General features: G+C 39.9%; 1 protein-coding gene across 4 annotated transcripts; it reads left to right on the top strand.

Annotated features, from left to right (window-relative positions):
* The first annotated feature begins 1,634 nt into the window (after window positions 1-1,634).
* On the top strand, window positions 1,635-17,482 carry hephl1b (hephaestin-like 1b). Of its 4 annotated transcripts, none has more exons than XM_032532792.1 (21): window positions 1,635-1,995; window positions 4,232-4,476; window positions 5,582-5,794; window positions 7,470-7,688; window positions 7,971-8,225; window positions 8,842-9,010; window positions 10,290-10,429; window positions 10,568-10,699; window positions 11,462-11,667; window positions 12,073-12,199; window positions 12,351-12,563; window positions 13,113-13,332; window positions 13,445-13,584; window positions 13,667-13,792; window positions 13,920-14,026; window positions 14,141-14,375; window positions 15,140-15,279; window positions 15,566-15,719; window positions 15,831-15,845; window positions 16,113-16,127; window positions 17,086-17,482. In XM_032532792.1, exons 1-21 carry the CDS (start codon window positions 1,823-1,825, stop codon window positions 17,169-17,171), a joined length of 3,330 nt encoding a protein of 1,109 aa, XP_032388683.1. In that variant the 5' UTR covers window positions 1,635-1,822; the 3' UTR covers window positions 17,172-17,482. The 4 variants fall into 4 exon arrangements, with proteins under 4 accessions (XP_032388683.1, XP_032388682.1, XP_032388686.1 ...); XM_032532791.1 differs by having other exon boundaries at window positions 1,636-1,995; window positions 13,445-13,579; window positions 13,662-13,792; XM_032532795.1 differs by lacking the exon at window positions 16,113-16,127 and having other exon boundaries at window positions 1,636-1,995; window positions 13,445-13,579; window positions 13,662-13,792.
* Window positions 17,483-18,716: the final 1,234 nt, after the last annotated feature.

Consider the following 18,716-nt stretch of genomic DNA (forward strand, 5'->3'; position numbering starts at 1 on the left):
TTAGGCATAGACAGTTAAAGAAATCGACCAATAGATCCCATTGCTCTGGACGGAGACCAGTGAAGGATATTAAAAGCACTTTTCCAGTGATAGCAGAGCGTTACTGTGCAGCTTCCAACTGAGCTTGACAACTCAGATGTGAGGCGATCAACCTGTCTGAAAGTTGTAAGTCTTCTGGTAGAGCTGTGACAAGAGAAATCTCAATCATTTTGAATCTTGCAGAGATGGAGAGGGTGGATATATTTTAGTAGATATCATAGGCACAGGCTAATTGTTGCTAACTAAAATGCTATCCGCTTATCTGGTATCGGGTCATGGGGGGAGCAGCTCCAGCAGAGGACCCCAAACTTCCCTTTCCCAAGCCACATTAACCAGCTATGACTGGGGGATACAGAGGCGTTCCCAGGTCAGGTTGGAGATATAATCCCTCCACCTAGTCCTGGGTCTTCCCCGAGGCCTCCACCCAGCTGGACGTGCCTGGAACACCTCCCTGGGGAGGCGCCCAGGAGACATTCTTACCAGATACCCAAACCACCTAGACTGGCTCCTTTTGATGCAAAGGAGCAGCGGCTCTACTCCAAGCTCCTATTTCAGTTTCTTCTTAAATAGTTTCACTATAAAAAAAGTTCACCCCCGCTACTGTGTTTGTTTGTTTTTTTATTGCATTGGTTCTGTTTTCAACTTATTGTTTTACAGTTATGTTTAAATGAATATTGTTTTTTACGTTTGTAATAAATTATTTTTAGTAGCTCAAACAAACCTTGTCTCTGATCTTTTATTTGGGCTTTCCTGTGTAGTGGGAGTCCCCGGGATTGGTACCAATTGAAATTCAATTTTAAACTCTTTGGGTGAAAGTCCCAAGGTGGCCTTGTTAACTGTTAAATTGCTAAAGTTAGGCTAAGCCCTCTATTGGGCCTGGTTACACAAGGTAATGGACCTTTTTAGACATTGTCGTGTTCTTTAGAAATAAACAATGGACAAATAGAGTTGTTAAACTCTTCAGATGTAAAGTTATTCGGTGAATGAATGGCATCAATGGAATGCTAACGGGAGGTGATGGCTTATTAGCATCAAAATGGTGGTAAAAAGGAGAGGCTTGGTTTTAGGCTAGGCTATAGGCATATATACGGAAGAGTATTAGGGCCACTGGTGACAAATTTATTTTAATTCTGACTTTATTCTCAGAATTTTGACTTTAGATAAACTCACAATTCTGACTTTATTCTCACAATTCTGACATTAAACTCAGAATTCTGACTTTATTCTCAGAAAATAATTTTTTCACCCGTGGCCCTAATCCTCTTCCGTAATTTTCTATGGTTTAATAACGATTGAAATTCCATTGAAATCCCATTGCTCCTTAGTTCAGTTGAAAGTTCAACATTGTTTCAATATTCCTGATAATTGAAATAGGCCTACCATTATTACGTTGGTCTATGGAGAGGATTTCATCATTGTTTCATTATAAAAACAGGGTGCAAACTGATGTAGAATCAACATCAGATTTCGATGTTGATTCATTGACTTAATGTGAACAACGGAATGTTGATTTTCGAGGACTGGTGCTGTCTGGTAGTCAACGCGAGAACACTGAGCGGCTGTAATCCCTGCACTCTGATACCGCAGGAGGCGCCGTGGGCGCTCTCCGGCTGAATAGACCAACTGTTTTCCTTTGCAGAGTTTCACAAGTGCTGTCTGCAACCCCAACGCGCACCGTTAATACACGCCTGCATGGAATAGTCAACGGAGGTCTCCACTTGTTCCTGTTTAACCACAACCCTCTAACTCTCAGCCCTACAACTGACGGAGCGATCAGCTCAACATGGCAAACGCGATGGGGCTGTTTGCGAGTTGTTGGTTGTTTCTTCTCACCTCCGCTGTGGAAGGGAAGCGCAGCAGGGAGAGAGTTTACTATGTGGGGATCAATGAGGACTTTTGGGATTACGCACCAAGTGGAAAAAACCTGCTTAACGGCCAAGACGTCGAGATTGATGAGTGAGTTGTGATAGGACGGTCAAGTTATTTGGAAATGATGCTACTGTAAATGGTGAAGGGAAGCCGTCACTTTTCTTTTTTAATTCATCGCGTTAAAATTCAGACAGGCGTTGGGTGTTGAGATTACTTGCCTAAATCTATTGGTGATTATAATAAATACTCTTCTAATATATATTAATAATATTTTTAGGTCAAACTTTATAGGCTACAGTAGATTTATCTCGTCAGGGTGTGAAAGTGTCTAGAAAGTGTTATGTGATTTACCGGCAGTCTGGCAGATGTAAAGTGAAGCAGTAGGGTACTTGGATGTGACATGCACTCTTTTCAAAAAATAGGCTACAGGTCACGTTATACATGCCATATAGTAGGCCCTACATAAATGAGAGACTCGTTTGCATCACACCACCAATATTGTGTTAAACACTGTGCTTTAAAAATAAACAGAAAAGTTCTTCAGCACACGGAACCCAGTGCTGCAGCCCATCACGGACCACTGGGATCCCCCATGAATGTTTTCTGCAGTTAAATTGTAGATAGATAGTCAAACTGTAAATAATTGTCAGGTACCTGATCTTTTCATGTAAAACAGCTTAAAAACGTTGATGCATTGTCACATCCTTGCACAATGCTGGAATCTCCCGACTTACTCAGCAGCGGCCAACTTACCCAACAGTCATCCTTGGCAAATTACACACAAGTGCAGCAAAATCATTGTTTGTACTCAAACCAAGCTATTTTAGCCAACTTTGAACAATAATTCTTATCCTCTCCAGATGGCATTGTCATTTTTTTTTTCTATTTTACTGAATATTGAGTCCACAGGCAAATAACTTCTACTAATAAAACTGCTTCCTAGTGGCTCTCAAACACTGACCAAAGAAGAAAAAGTAATATATCAGCCATTGTACAAAACAATTTGGTGTGTTTAACTGTAACCATAATGTAGTTTGAAAGGCATTTTAATATAACATAGATACAATTGCTTCAAATCTCATCAATACTGAAATAAGCAAGGTTGCCCGTGTGAGTATTTGTGAATCAAGTAAACATAATACTTTTCATCCTCCCTGTTGCATGGCCTGGATATACACAGAAGCAAAACTGTGTTTGCCACATCTCCAGTGACACGTTATTAGCCCAGAGAAACGTGTAATCATAATAATGACAAATTGTTAAAACGCCGCAACCAGATGCAATTTGTTCTGTGGCATCACACTTTTTGCCATATTTGTACTTTGCTTCTTTTTATTCTGGTTATACATCTACTTTTTGTATTCCTTTCATACAGTTGTATAGTTGGCCACAGTCATATAGGCTTTATCTTGGCAATAATAAGGCTGCCACAGTGTTGTCATGGTGGTGTCATGGTGTTAGAATATAATAATAAAAATAATAAGAATCATAAGAATAAGAAGAATACAATAAGAATAATTCTATTTTTATAGCACCTTTAAAAACAGAGTTTACAAAGTACTTTAACAGACAATATATTGGCTTTTCTCCCACTATTAGGCTAGATGAGTGATCTTCAACAGGGGGTCCAGGACCCCTATAGGGTCCTGAGATTCAAGGCAGGGGGGGCTCCAAATTATGGTTCATTTTTTAAAGTTTTTTCCAAAAATTAAAAAGTCTTAGCATAAATCCAACATATTATTAGCAAAATTTTAATCCCCACTGCTTACTACCCTATAGGTAAAGTAGTCACTAAGGTAGCCATCCACACAGACAGTATATCCTAAGGATTCACCGTGTCACATAAGTTTAATATTAAAACATGATTTATAAAACCATGCCAACAATTATTAGGCTATTTTTGATAGCTTAGTATTCTATGCAAAAGAGGTATGGGCGTAGGCTGCCCTACACGCTATTGTATTATGCAACTTTATTTTATACAATACATGTAGTAGAGGGTCCCTGTTCCGTCTCACTTTCATTTAAGACCACTAGACCACAAGTATCTTTATTCTACTGCTCTGATTTGTTAAACCATTTAAGTTGTTTTACACTTATTCCTGCTTCTTATTTTTTCAAGATATCTATGTAACATAATTAGGATATAAAATTGCAAGTCACTGTGCAATCGTGTACTGTGTAATGCAACAATAACCTGACCGTGACCTTAAGAAATGGCAAACCGATCAAGTTTTCTTGGCTGTCTCTTTCTCTTCTGCCTTCTGTACACACTCTCTCTTCCTTCTGTTTCACCACTTATCTCCCTCCACTCCTATCTCAGGCATGCATCTGTGTTCCTGGAAAGAGGACCCCACCGTATTGGCCGTGTTTATAAGAAGGCAATGTTCCAAGAGTACACGGATGCTACGTACATCCACTTGGCCCCCCGACCCGCCTGGTTGGGCTTCCTGGGGCCCATACTGCGAGCTGAGGTTGATGAAACTATTGTGGTCCACCTGAAGAACTTTGCGACCAGAAACTACTCTATGCATCCTCATGGAGTTTTCTATGAGAAGAATACAGAGGGTATAGTGCTACATAATACATATATGTGTATGTAGAGACACACAGACTGTATATTCATTATTTTCCCATTTTCCTCATTGGACATTTTGGGCATCACTTCAGAACAGCTGGGCAATTTGACTCCACAGGCTCACTGATGGAACATTGATATTGTCTGCATAATCAGTCAAATAGATATTATCTGTGGCTTTGTGTAATACTCCTCTGAAAGTATAGCATCTTGGCATGTTTTTCCCCTCTGCTTCAGTGCCAGACTGTCTCAGACAACAAGATACTAGTTCATTGACAAATGTGAAATGGGCTAAATGAGCCCAATTTGGCCTGTGTGAGAGGAAAAGTACAATTTAAATAATTGAGTCCCTATTATGGAAAATATGTCTTCTAAAGTATTCTGACTTCTGCATCTCTTTGTTAGGCAACATGCCCCCCATCCCCCACATTTGGGGATATGCATCCTGTCTCTGGAATTTCAAGTGGCTAGATGCACAGGAAGCGAAACTAAAACTTAGTTTTCCGTTTTATAACAGATTATGGCTGATGTCCTGCTTAATTTATTTAAGGCATTTACATCAACCTATCAATTAGTAAGAACATTTCTGTTAAGTAGCCATCTTGCCTTTTTTCATAAACAGCAGATTATGAACAGTAAGTGAGGGATATATGGGGAGGAAGACGAAGAAGAGGGAGTGGTGTCAACACATCAAGACATAAAACTGATAAAGTCAGCTAATTCTTTTTTAACCCATGACATGTGACGAGTGCAGAGTGGTACAGAGGTCAGTGTACCCGTGATAACTATCACTAAGACTGAGGTAGTTTGTGTATTTATAGATCACTTCCACACTTTCAGGCTAAAATATTAACAGTGGTAAGACTCATGGAGGTATAGATATAACCTTGAGATGGGACACCTCCATTGAAGAATGTGCTTATTAAACCTACTCATTGATTTCATGAATTTTGATTTCTACATCATTTTAACGCACTTATACGTTTAAGACCATTGCATTGTTTTTACTGACACAATGTGGTAGGCTCAACTGCTCTATTAACTTATGAAGAAACAGAATGATATCAACATAAACATCTTGTATTTGTCTAATAGGGGCGCTATATCCAGATGGGACATCAAACAAGCTGAAGGGGGATGACTCTGTTCCTCCGGGAGGCAACTACACCTATCGCTGGGAGGTCAGACCAGAATTCGCCCCCACGGATGACGATGCCAACTGCCTGACTTGGATCTATCACTCTCATTGGGAAGCCCCCAGGGATATCGCCTCAGGACTTATCGGGGCTCTGCTCACTTGCAAAAAAGGTATGAAGATATGTGATTACAAGCTATTTAATCTTATTGATTTTACATTAGACAATATTTCTCACAATGTGTCTTTATATGGCATGATGGGTTACATCTTAATATGCGTTATTTGGATGCCAAATCAAATTTGTATGTCCCTTAATTATAGTTACATTCACCAAGGGCTTCTTCACACCCATGCTTAAAAAGACTCAAAAACACTCCCTAGCATAAGCCCATAATGACTATAATGAAAAACTCCCATGAAAGGAAGCTTCATAGTTAAAACAAATATGGTGGGAAACCACGAGGAGGATCACTTCACACTCTGACCTACCATGCATGCTTTATATGTGCTTGACTACACACACACAGTATATATATATAGCCTATATATATATATATATATAATAAATATACACCTCACCGGCCACTTTTTAGGTACCCCATGCTAGTAACGGTTGGACCCCCTTTTGCCTTCAGAACTGCCTCAATTCTTCGTGGCATAGATTCAACAAGGTGCTGGAAGCATTCCTCAGGAGTTGGGTCCATATTGACATGATGGCATCACACAGTTGCCGCAGATTTGTCGGCTGCACATCCATGATGCGAATCTCCCGTTCCACCACATCCCAAAGATGCTCTATTGATTGAGTCTGGTGACTGTGGAGGCCATTTGAGTAACGAGACTCATTGTCATGTTCAAGAAACCAGTCTGTGATGATTCCACTTTATGACATGGCGCATTATCCTGCTGAAAGTAGCCATCAGAATTTGGTACATTATGGTCATAAAGGTCACATGGTCAGCAACAATACTCAGGTAGGCTGTGGCGTTGCAACGATGCTCCAATTGGTACCAAGGGGCCCAAAGAGTGCCAAGAAAATATTCCCCACACCATGACACCACCACCACCGCCTGAACCGTTGATACAAGGCAGTTGGTAATGCTTTCATTTTGTGACGCCAAATTCTGACCCTACCATCCGACTGTCGCAGCAGAAATCGAGACTCATCAGACCGGCAACGTTTTTCCAATCTTCTATTGTCCAATTTCGATGAGCTTGTGCAAATTGTAGTCTCAGTTTCTTGTTCTTAGGTGAAAGGAGTGGCACCCATGTGGTCTTCTCTGCTGCTGTACCCATCTGCCTCAAAGTTGACGTACTGTGCGTTCAAGATGCTCAACTGCCCACCTGTTGTAACGGGTGGTTATTTGAGTCACTGTTGCCCTTCTATCAGCTCGAACCATTCTGGCCATTCTCCTCTACCTCTGGCATCAACAAGGCATTTCCGCCCACAGAACTGCCGCTCACTGGATTTTTTTTTTCTTTTTCGGACCATTCTCTGTAAACCCTAGAGATGGTTGTGCGTGAAAATCCCAGTAGATTAGCAGTTTCTGAAATACTCGACCAGCCCTTCTGGCACCAACAATCATGCCACGTTCAAGTCACTCAAATCACCTTTCTTCCCCACACTGATGCTCGGTTTGAACTGCAGGAGATTCTCTTGACCATGTCTACATGCCTAAATGCACTGAGTTGCCGCCATGTGATTGGCTGCTTAGAAATTAAGTGTTAACGAGCAGTTGACAGGTGTACCAATATATATATATATATATATATATATATATATATATTTTTTTTTACCTCCATCCTGAATGTTTCTCTATGTCACATCTTTCTCTGTGAGTGCAGGAATTTTAAAGGAGACAAACAATCCAGTCCAGGATCAGACGAAGCCAGCGTCTGGTGTAGAGTCAGTTCGAAAGGATGTGGACCAGGATGTCTTCCTGATGTTCAACGTGGTGGATGAAAACAAGAGTTGGTACGTGGAGGACAACATTCAGAACTGCACTGATCCAGCTGGAGTCGACCAGGAAGACCCAGACTTCAAGGAGTCAAACCTTATGCATGGTGAGAGAGATTGTTTGGTGCTAAAATGACTATACACATTAATTTGGTTGAATTTTAGCTTTTTTTTTCCTTTCTTTTTTTTTTGCAACATCTAAGAATGCTGATCTCTGTTTTCTCTCCTGCATCCAGTGGCTTCTTCATTCTTTAATTTAATATGAGTTACTCGTCACTACAGATGACTTATTTCTTAAACAAAGTATATAAAAGAATATTTAGAAAATAAGTTATTTTTCTCTTTGTCCTTTCCTCTAACCCCCGTCTGTGTTTATATCTGTGTGACAGCTATTAATGGCTACATGTATGGTAACCTGCCGGGAATCAAGTTATGCCAGCACCATGCCGTATCCTGGCACTTGTTTGGCATTGGTAACGAGGTGGACATTCATACTGCCTTTTTCCATGGGAATACACTTCTGGACCGTGGCCACCGCACCGATGTCCTCAGCCTCTTCCCAGCCACGTTTGCCACAGCTAAGATGGTCCCGAAAGCATCAGGAAAGTGGTTGCTCACCTGCCAGGTTAATGACCACTTACAGGGTAGGCCTGATCTTTACACCTCTGTGTGACCTCTGACCTCTCTGCTCTGGTTGTGCAGAGTTGCTGACGGGGAAATGCATTTTTGTGATGTACACCTCTATTATTTTGTCAAAGCATGACGTTACAAGTCCTCCCACAGCAGAGCACACCAGGACTTTTATGTTACGGCTGTCCAAAGTCCTTTAAGCATAGAACTGAATGTGCCATATTTGCTCAAAATATTTAATGAACATTGCTTACAGTTGTGAAATACCATTCCTCTGTATCTTATCAGGCTCTTCATGATAGCTTATTTGTATCTCTGTGGTTTTCAAAGAAACATTTACAAATATTCACTGTACAAATCACACCGTTGGTTCTTTTACAAGTCATGTGTCTCTCAGGGTCTGGTGTGCAAAAGAAAAAGATAAGGAAGTTGAAAGTGTTAACTGAACCCAGAAATATAGTTTTTTTACAGGCTTAGATTAAATCTAACCCTTTCGACTTGTTAGGTTTATTTTCAGCCATTGAGATTTCCAGATGCTCTGAATCTCCAGTTTCACCACATGCTTTTATGTTGTACATGTAAATTGTGGGCCACATAATGTTTGTGTGTGTCTCTTTTTATCTTTTTCAGCTGGAATGCAGGCCTTTTATGAAGTGAAGTCATGCGGCAATGATGCCGGCTCTACAGTGATGGCCGGTGTTGTGAGGAATTACTACCTGGCAGCAAAGAAAGTCCTGTGGGGCTATGGTCCCTCAGGAAGGGATCTGATTACTAATGTATCCCTCACTGAGCCCGACAGGTGGGCATACACCTTATCAAATTAGGAGTGACATACGGTTGCATCCAACCTAATAATGGTATCAGCGATGGTAGCCCAATGTAATTTAAATCTCTACTGATGTTTGTCCCAAAAACACAAGCAAACTGGACACACCTGGCTTAATGCCAGCTTCCTCCCAACTATTTAGGTTATCAGGGGTCATGTCCATTTAGGTTGTATTATTGCTGAGAGTTGTTGAAACTACTGCTCAAATGTAGCTAAAGAGGACATCATTTGTACTGCATATACAGTATTTTTTATCAAAGCTGTACAGTTATATGGACTATCCTGTTGTCATGTTTCAAATGTGCTTAGGATCCTTAGATTAGCATTTTTTGACAAACATCTCTTAATTTTTGTAAGGACAAAGGCTAATTACACTATATTCAATTCAGTTAAGTTCCATTGTATTTATAGTATCAAATCATAACACCAGTTATCTTAAGACACTTAAACAGATTAGAGTAGGTCTAGACCACACTCTAATATACAAAGACCCAACAATTCCAGTTATTCCCCCAAGAGCAAGCATTAGTGTGACAGTGGCAAGGTTAAACTCCCTTTTAGGAAGAAACCTCGGACAGAGCCAGGCTCTTGGTAGGCGGTGTCTGACGGTGCCGTTTGGAGTGTGACGAACAGGCAATAACAGTTACAATAAAGATAATGGAACAATGACTATAAATAGTAGTCGTAGTAATGTATTACAAAGCACTAAATAACACACCTAGAACAAGTCTCTATAATAAAATCTTAAGATATCAATCAAATTCATCCAAACAAGGAATACTGAATGATCCTTGTGTTTTATAGTCAGGCAAAAATATATTAGGACATTCTATGGCATTTAAAAAGTATAACCTCAGTAGTTTTGGAGACGGAAGTATGGCAGCTAACCGACTGTAGATGATCACTATTTTATCAAGGGGTAAACTATTCTTGAGGTTTTGCAAAACCTCTGAACAAAGTTGCCTGTCTGTGTGTATGGCCCTGGAGCGGGCTGATTATTTGTGAGCTGGTCTGGCCTGTGGTAAAGAAGTTTTGTGGTGTCTAGACTAAGCGGTGTGGATAGAGATGGAGGGATATAGTTGCTATTAGTGTGTCTTTGTTATTGTTCCCTGACCTGACACGTTGAACCCCTCTGACTAGACAGCTTTTTGCTCTGTTCCCTTGTATTGTTAGTAAAACATTCATTGCAACCCCTTCCTCACTTACAGGATCTCGCTTTTCCTATTCTTTCTCCCACCTCTCCCCCTTATAGTGCATCAGAGGTTTATTTTGGCAGAGATGGTGGAAGGATCGGAGGTGACTACGTGAAAGTGATATACGAAGAGTACACAGACAATACCTTCACCACCACAAAGCCACTAACGCCTGATACTCAACACTTAGGAATATTAGGTCAGGACTACCTTTTTGCCAAGTTCCAGTTTTGGCAAAAAATCTCCCTTTGTTTACTGTTACACTGGTGCCTTGTCTTATACCTATGTTCTCTCAACACCTCTTGTCTGGTTACAATGTTCTCCTGTATTTGTCCAGGTCCAGTCCTGAGAGCAGAGGAGGGAGACATTCTCAAAGTGACATTCATGAATAAAGCTGATAGAAACTACAGCATCCAGCCTCATGGCCTGAGCTATGATAAACACTTCCAAGGAAGCAGCTATGAAGATGGTGAGGAAGTAGACAGTTGCATTGCCGTAGATACTGGGCACAGCCGAGAAAAACTTCCGTAGTTATGACATCTTTAAAATTGATTGACTTGAGTGGTAATAACGGGAGATGGTTAGCAATTCAGATTGACAGAGGCATACATTTGCATAAGTATTGTTTCAAGACTGAAGTAATACTCTCTCTGAGCTTCTGGGGTTGGCTAACTTAATGAATCATCATCATTCATCATTTGAAAAAGGATCCATAGCACAAATGCTAATTGGCCACAGAATAACATTTTAGATAGATGGATAGGTATAGGTATTTATCGTCCTGTCGAGGAAATTGGTTTTCACAGTCTGTTACATACACATGGCAATATGCACGGACAACTATATCAGATAACATAATACAAGTTTTTGAACACAGAAACAAGCACGTTTATAATAATTACAACAAATTTATACAAGGTCAGGGATATGGTTTGTTTAGCAGTATTATGGCATAAGGGACAAAACTTCTGCCAAAGTGAGTCCTTCAGCATTGTAAAGTGTGGATAATATTTTCTTTTTCTGTATGAATTCATCCTGTAAGCTTTAGCATGAAAGGATGAAAACATCTCCACACCTTCAAAAAAAATACTTAATCACTCAGCAGCTAAAGAAATCTGGTAATCCATGGACTGTGTTGCAATAGAATGTGTTGGATGTGTCATAGGCATAGAGTTTTACTGCAAAAGCCTATTATTTCAAACAAAAAAGTTTTGTGTGTGCAATACTGCAGGTGTTGACAAGCCTGGCTCTCACGTTAGTCCAGGAGAGAAGTTCACCTATACCTGGCAGGTTCAAGAAGGTCCATCTTCATCTGATACTGCCTGTATCCCTTACTTATACTTCTCTGCCACTGATCCCACCAAGGACACTAACTCTGGGTTAGTGGGACCTCTGCTTGTGTGCAAGAAGGGAACGCTGGGAGAGAACGGAACCCAGGTGCTGCTTTATTATCCATTCACACACACTTTCTCTCACAGATAAATGCAGGAAATTCTCTAATTTATGACACTTTCAACAGTAAATGTTTTCCCTTGCTTAATTGCTTTATTACATCACTGATACATTTTCTTCTGGTTGGTTAATCGAATATTTGTCTCAGCATTATTGGGATTTGATAAGATTATATTATCATTGTTGGGAAAATGGGCCATTGCAGAAAAGATAAGATGAAAACAAAACACACTGTGCTGAATACAATATGGCAAGTTAATTGTAACTACAAAACAGTTACACCTTTGATAGGCAGGCTTTGGCATTTGCATTTAAAACAGTGTAATACATTTTTTAGTTTTCATCCTGTTAACTGCAACTGAAAGGTACTGTGTGTGTATTGTTTTTCAGAAGGGTATGGATAAGGAGTTCTTCCTTCTGTTTTCTGTCATGGATGAAAACATGAGCTGGTATTTGGAGGAGAATATTGAGACGTTCAGCAGCAACGACCCAAATCAAGAGAGCAATTTGATGCATGGTATCAATCATCATTGTGTTACTGAGTGTGTTTAAATAGTATTTGATAGATACTGATAGGAGCCCACACACCATTAGTATCACATTTTGAGGACCATTTGTGAAATGTCTTTCTTCTTCTCACTCTGTTTAAATCCCCCCTTTCATTTCAGCTGTAAACGGACGCATGTATGGGAACCTTCAGGGAGTGGAGATGTGTGCTGGGGACAAAGTTATGTGGTACGCCTTTGGGCTAGGTACAGAGGTGGACATCCATGGTATTTATTTCGAGGGGAACACCTTCAAGAAGCAGAGCACAACACGTGACACTTTTAGCCTGTTCCCTCACACCACTGCTACTGTTGCCATGGAGCCAAACACTCCCGGTTAGTCATATCGCACACACACACACACACACACACACACACACACACACACACACACACAAACAAACATATACACACACTCACAAACACACACTGTGCTGCCACTTGAAAACCACATCCCTTTCCTTGCACCCATTGTCAGCATTCATACATCCATAAACATCCATAACTACAATACAAACAGGAAATGTCAAAATGATCTACAGTATTGTGGGATTCAAGTAATTCCAATGCAGATCAGAAACCATCAGATGTAGCCTGCATACCACATCCTATATGTTAAACTGTATTTGCATTATTTCTCTTGAACATGGCAGACTATAAAGTATGATGTCAGTGATTTTGTTAAACTGACATTTTTGAAAATTACAAACCTACTTGCATCTAATTAAAAACTTGGGTGGAAGTAACCCCTTGGACATATCTCATCTCTCAGGATACTTAGGGGACATGTGTGTTTCAGCTGCAAATGTCTGCACCTAGGGTAAAGCCACAAACATATCAAGTAATTTGTCCAAATCCGTAATCTCTTTTCATTTCCCTTGTCAGGTGTGTATGAGATAAGCTGCAGAGTAACGGACCACTACTCAGCAGGCATGAGACAGCAGTACAGAGTGAATCTGTGCCCGCAACACAAATTGAAGCTCACTAACACAGAGCGGCCAACAAAGAGTGTGCAGTACTTTATTAGTGCTGAAGAAATAGAGTGGGACTTCTCACCTGAGAGAGACTGGGAGCTGGAGAAGCACCATGCCACATTAGAGGACAGGTGTGTGAGCAAGATAATTGTAGGATGATGTATTTTCAGTGTTGGAGCCTGTGATTAGTGGCATAACTTATTACTGTTTGTTAATGAAAGCAAATTGGCACATGTCTTCCAGTCCAGGCAATATATTTGTGGCGAAAGGAAAAAACAGAATTGGCTCCCGCTATAAGAAAGTGGTGTATAGAGAATACACTGATGACACCTTCAGAGTTCAGAAGAAACGACAGCCCAGCCAACAACACTTGGAAATTATGGGTAAGCTTAGCTTAGCTCTTAATGGCTTTTTATTTTTTACCAAGAAGAGACCGAAGAAGACATGTTTTCTTTTCTCCTCTAGGTCCATTAATCAAAGCAGAGGTAGGAGAGCAGATTGTGATCACATTCAAGAACAAAGCCAGCCGGCCATACTCGATTAGCGCACATGGAGTGAAGGCCAGCGGGGCACACATTCCTGTCAAACCTGGTGAGTATCAAAATGTTAAAATGTATGGCGTTGCATTCTAAAATAAGGATCAAGCTACAGAATACTTGTCTTTTCTCTCGAAGCAGTGGGATTGATATGCATTTGTTTTCTGTTTTCTTGCCTCCAGGCCACATTATGGAGATGACGTGGGATGTTCTTAAAAGCTCTGGTCCAGGTGTCTCAGATCCTAACTGCATCTCTTACGCTTACTATTCCAATGTTGACTTCATTAAGGTGCAAATTCCCTGTATACATAACAGTCACATGGACGCACATAAATCGCAGTGTTTAGGATGAGTTAATGTGTAGATGCTTGTGACATGCTTGTGTTTATTTATTTATGTTCAGGATCTGTACAGTGGTCTTCTGGGCCCTCTGGTGATATGCAGGCCTGGGACCCTGCAGCACGGCCAGGGGTCCGACAGACAGAGGAGCGACGTTGAACAGGAGTTTGCTCTGCTCTTTATGGTGCATGATGAAAACCAGTCCTGGTACCTGTATGACAACATCAGAACATACCTTGGCGTTGACCCACATTCCTTCATTCCAGATGAAGGCTTTGAGGAGAGTAACTTAATGCACGGTAAGAGATAAGAAGAGAGGGGAGCGTGAGACACAGAGAGTAAAACTACCATATTCATTAAAAAATGTAAGTCTTTTAAGATCTATTGATCCTCGAGAGAAAAGTGGTGTCATCCCATCAGGAAAAGCATTGGGATGGGATTGAAAAGGAAGACACTAATGTATGCACAACACAGTGTAGAACTGACAATAGAACAATAGTTACGTATTGTGACTCCAGATTCTATTGGCTCTGCGTTGACCTGCTCTACTAACATTGGCTGAAGAAATATGCTGATGTTGGGAGCAGGTCTATGGTTCCGCACCTTTAATATACAGTATCTGTGGACCTTTTAGAGGCCATGCTGTGTGCAAGGGCGGAAAGAAATCTTCTCGGCTGCACAAGCGCAAATGGATAAACCCAATAGCAACAGCTCTAAGAGGGCGAAGCCTATACAAAATAGAACCATTCATACTTTTATACTTTAACTTCATTATCCACGAGGGAAAATATAGAACACACACAGACTCAAATGTAGGATAAGTCAAATATAACAAAATACATGAAACATTAAATGATAAAAAAACAGTGCTAACTCTTCTTTGCACAAAAATGAATATAATAAATAAAATGTAAACTAAATTACTCATAAATACAAAATTATAATTGGCCTTTTACGTTTTTTTTATCAGACAAAGCCCCACTGGTGTCTGCGTGCCTGTCTGATTCTATGTATGATGGCTTTAGTGTGTGGTAATTTCTATGTGTGAATGTGTCTATTGAAGGGATCAATGGTAAACTATACGGTAACCTCCATGGACTGGTGATGATGCAAGGCCAGAAAGTTGACTGGTATCTACTGGGCATGGGAAATGAATTGGACATGCACACTGTTCATTTCCACGCTGAAACTTTTACCTACAAGGTGAGTCTCACCATCAAAACAAAGGCTTATTATTATCAATCATAATTAAAATAGTACCAGGCAGAGCATTTATGTACAAAAGATACAGACCTTACAAATTCCGCATTCTTACACATTCACACAGTGTACTGTAGAACTCCTCTGTTTGAATTAAATCAATCTGATATTGTTTTCCTTGGCTTGAAAACCTCAACGACGCCTGCACAGAAAGTTTCCATGCTCAGTTTATTTACTCTGTGCTTGTTTTCCCCTCTGTTGTAATGTGTGCGCTTTGTTTGTGTATCAGACGGACCTTGTGCACCGTGCAGACGTCTTTGATCTTTTCCCCGGGACTTTCCAGACTGTGGAGATGGTTGCTGGGAACCCAGGGACTTGGTTGCTCCACTGTCATGTGAATGATCACATTCATGCTGGCATGGAGACCACTTTCACCATCCAAGGTGTGTATGCGTGCTATGTTTGTGCGTGTTTGTAAATGACACGTGTGTCTGTCTCACACATGTATGTGCGTTTACATAATTTCAGTATGTTTTTATATTTTTCAATTTCAGAAAACTCCTCTGATGGTAAGACCTGTTTGTTTGACCGAATGATTCAATACGGATATATATATATATATATGTATATATGTATATATATATGGTATGGTATAGTATAGTATAGTTTTAGCAGTGTTACATCTCTATAGATATGTAATGACCACTGTTTGTCGATCAGTGACAGTTCACTGTCTCACATAGTATGTACGCGTGTTTACATAATTTCAGTATGTACATATGAATATGGACATCTATTTGTCTGACGTCCCACTTTTTTATATTTTTCAATTCCAGAAAACTCATCAGATGGTAAGACCTGTTTGTTTGACTTGTTTGATTGATCAATGATGATAGGCTTGGTGTTCACTGGGATTAATTAATAGTAACACTGTGTAGGTTGTAATGTACAGTATTATTAGTATCGAACTCAAGCATGTTTCAAGAATGTGCAAATATATTTTCAGGTCATGTGGAAATAAAAAGAAATTAATGGATGCCGGGAACTGTAGCCAAATACAGTACATCTAAATTTCTGTTACATAGCAGAATGGTTTGTACTTTTGTTGTTGTTGTTGTTGTTGTTGTTGTTGTTGTTGTTGTTGTTGTGCAGGTGTGATGACATGAGTAGAAAATCAGTTAAAACATACATTAACAATGGACTGGTCCACTAAGACTATTGATAGTTTAATTTGGTCTGGTCACAGTTATAGCATACCTTACATTTATCTTGTCTAGTTCAACACAGGTCAATGGGGTACAGCAAGTATTGGACTTTCTTTGTCTCTGCTGTGATGTAATGGGTGTGGAATGTTTGGTTAAATGTTATCTGTTTGCGTGGTTAGTATTGCGTATAGGGTGAAAAAAAATTATAAAATAATGATAATGTACACTGTATTAATCCTGCAATGCAATGCAATGATCAAAAGGATCAGGCATTCCTTTAGAGCTGTGGCACTCTTACAGTACAAGATGTAGTCCAGCAGATACTTTGACAATATAAACTTTGATAAACATGACATGGGAAATATATTGTATTAGTGCTTTAAAGTTAGTAAAGGTGATGATCCAATATTTTGAGGTAATCCTGTAACACTGAAAGCATAAAAAAAGATTAGCTTTTGATTCTGGTTGTGGATTTAACAGGTAATGTAGTAAAATTGAAGTGTAACAAAATGTCATGGATGTAAAATGTCTTATCATTTACTTATAATGTCCCTCCCTTCCTGTATTTTCCTCTTCTTTTTCTCTCATCTTGTTGTCTTTCCAGCTGCTGCACCAGTTACTGAAGGCTCCATGAAGACGCTGCTGCTGTCGCTGGCACTTGGTCTGATGGCTGCAGGTGGACTGCACTAATGAAGGGAGTGGGCTGTGTGTAAAACTAACAGTGGTTATTAATGCACTTGAAAAAAATCCAGGGACAGAACCACTGTTTAGTACACTTTTGGTGTTTTGTAGTAAGAAATGATCAGCCACAATATATCAAGGGCTGTACAATCACGTATAGAACGGACTTTATTTTTTTATGTTTTAGGACTAAAAGAAGCATTTTATATATGTGGATTATTTCTTTTTTCAGGCATGTGTTTAATGTTGTGCAAAGCATTGCTGTACCAAACATTTGATTCCAGTTATGAATGTGTAATAAAGACATTTATTCAACCGTGCTGTTGTAGCTTCTATTTGTGTATCAGTCATTTTTCTTTCATGTGCTAGCATCACTTACAACCACCAGGCGGCGTTTACATCTCAGACAACTAGCCTGTTTTGAAAATCTGTGCATCCTATGTAAAATATCTGAATATCACGAAATGTTTTTGATCTGGTGCAGGAAGTAAACACTGCTCTGGTGGTGAGCTGTTTTTGATGTGTGTGTTTTGCAATGAGTCTGTCAATAAAAAGGTAGACACATTCACTTGAGCCATCGTTTACAGTCCGTTATAGGCCGATACCCTGCTCAAACAAACGGATTGGTTAATCTGAGATAGCTCATATCCCATCATAATTAATGGTTCAACAGACTGCCTGATTAAATGCGAATTTAAATTTCAAATCTTTAATCTAAAGTATCGATCACTGTAACAGCACAAATTACCAGTGTTTTGGGGGTCATTGTTTGTCACGTTGTTGTCACTCACTGACTGATTTGCATATCGATTGCCGTTTCAGCATAGTGCATTGCAAGTGAGCAACCTGGAAAACAAGCTCCCCCACTTTCAAACATGTACTTCATCATCAGAAAGAGGCACCAAAGTCGCAATGAATGTGCTCATGAATGCAATGAATTGCATTGTGCTAGGCACATTCATGATCACGCAAATTTGGCATCACGTCAATACAGCAATTTAAAGGATTCAATCTGTGCCAGATGTTGAGAAATTACTTCAGCATGTTTAAATAATAATTTATTTTAAATCACTAACCATAAAGGACCTAATTCAATCGTTTATGGACGCATTGTGATAAATCCAATCAGCCAACGGCTTCCTTTAGGGTTTGTGTACAGACTTTAACCTCATCATATCCCGGTAAACACTGAACACAGCACAGTAAACATGTAAACACTTTACGCAACAACCGAATTAGGGGAGTCGCAGATCCAGTCTGTCTCCTGCACTCTATCGATACCAGCTATTGATCCAGACACCTGTTGATAGCTGCTAAGCATCCTTATCTGCAGAAATCCATTATGTTTTTCAACCAGACTTTGTTCGGCTTGATTAATCCTTTCGGATATTGCACAATTTTTGATGAAATCAAAGCATTGCCATTCTTACGTAATACAAAATTGAAGCTGTATCATTAAAACACTTTCAAAGGAAAAAGGTACCTATAGCCTAGGTCTAGAAACTGACTCCCCTGTTATTATTGTAGAAATATCAAAGCCTCTAGATAAGGTTG

The sequence above is a fragment of the Etheostoma spectabile genome, chromosome 13, assembly GCF_008692095.1.
Source record: "Etheostoma spectabile isolate EspeVRDwgs_2016 chromosome 13, UIUC_Espe_1.0, whole genome shotgun sequence".
NCBI lineage: Eukaryota > Metazoa > Chordata > Actinopteri > Perciformes > Percidae > Etheostoma > Etheostoma spectabile.

Coding starts and splice junctions, on each gene's coding strand:
- hephl1b (XM_032532792.1), top strand. CDS start 1,823: ATGGCAAACGCGATGGGGCTGTTTGCGAGTTGTTGGTTGTTTCTTCTC. Junction 4,477..5,581: donor CTATGAGAAGAATACAGAGG/GTATAGTGCTAC, acceptor TTTGTCTAATAG/GGGCGCTATATCCAGATGGG. Junction 14,027..14,140: donor CCAATGTTGACTTCATTAAG/GTGCAAATTCCC, acceptor ATTTATGTTCAG/GATCTGTACAGTGGTCTTCT.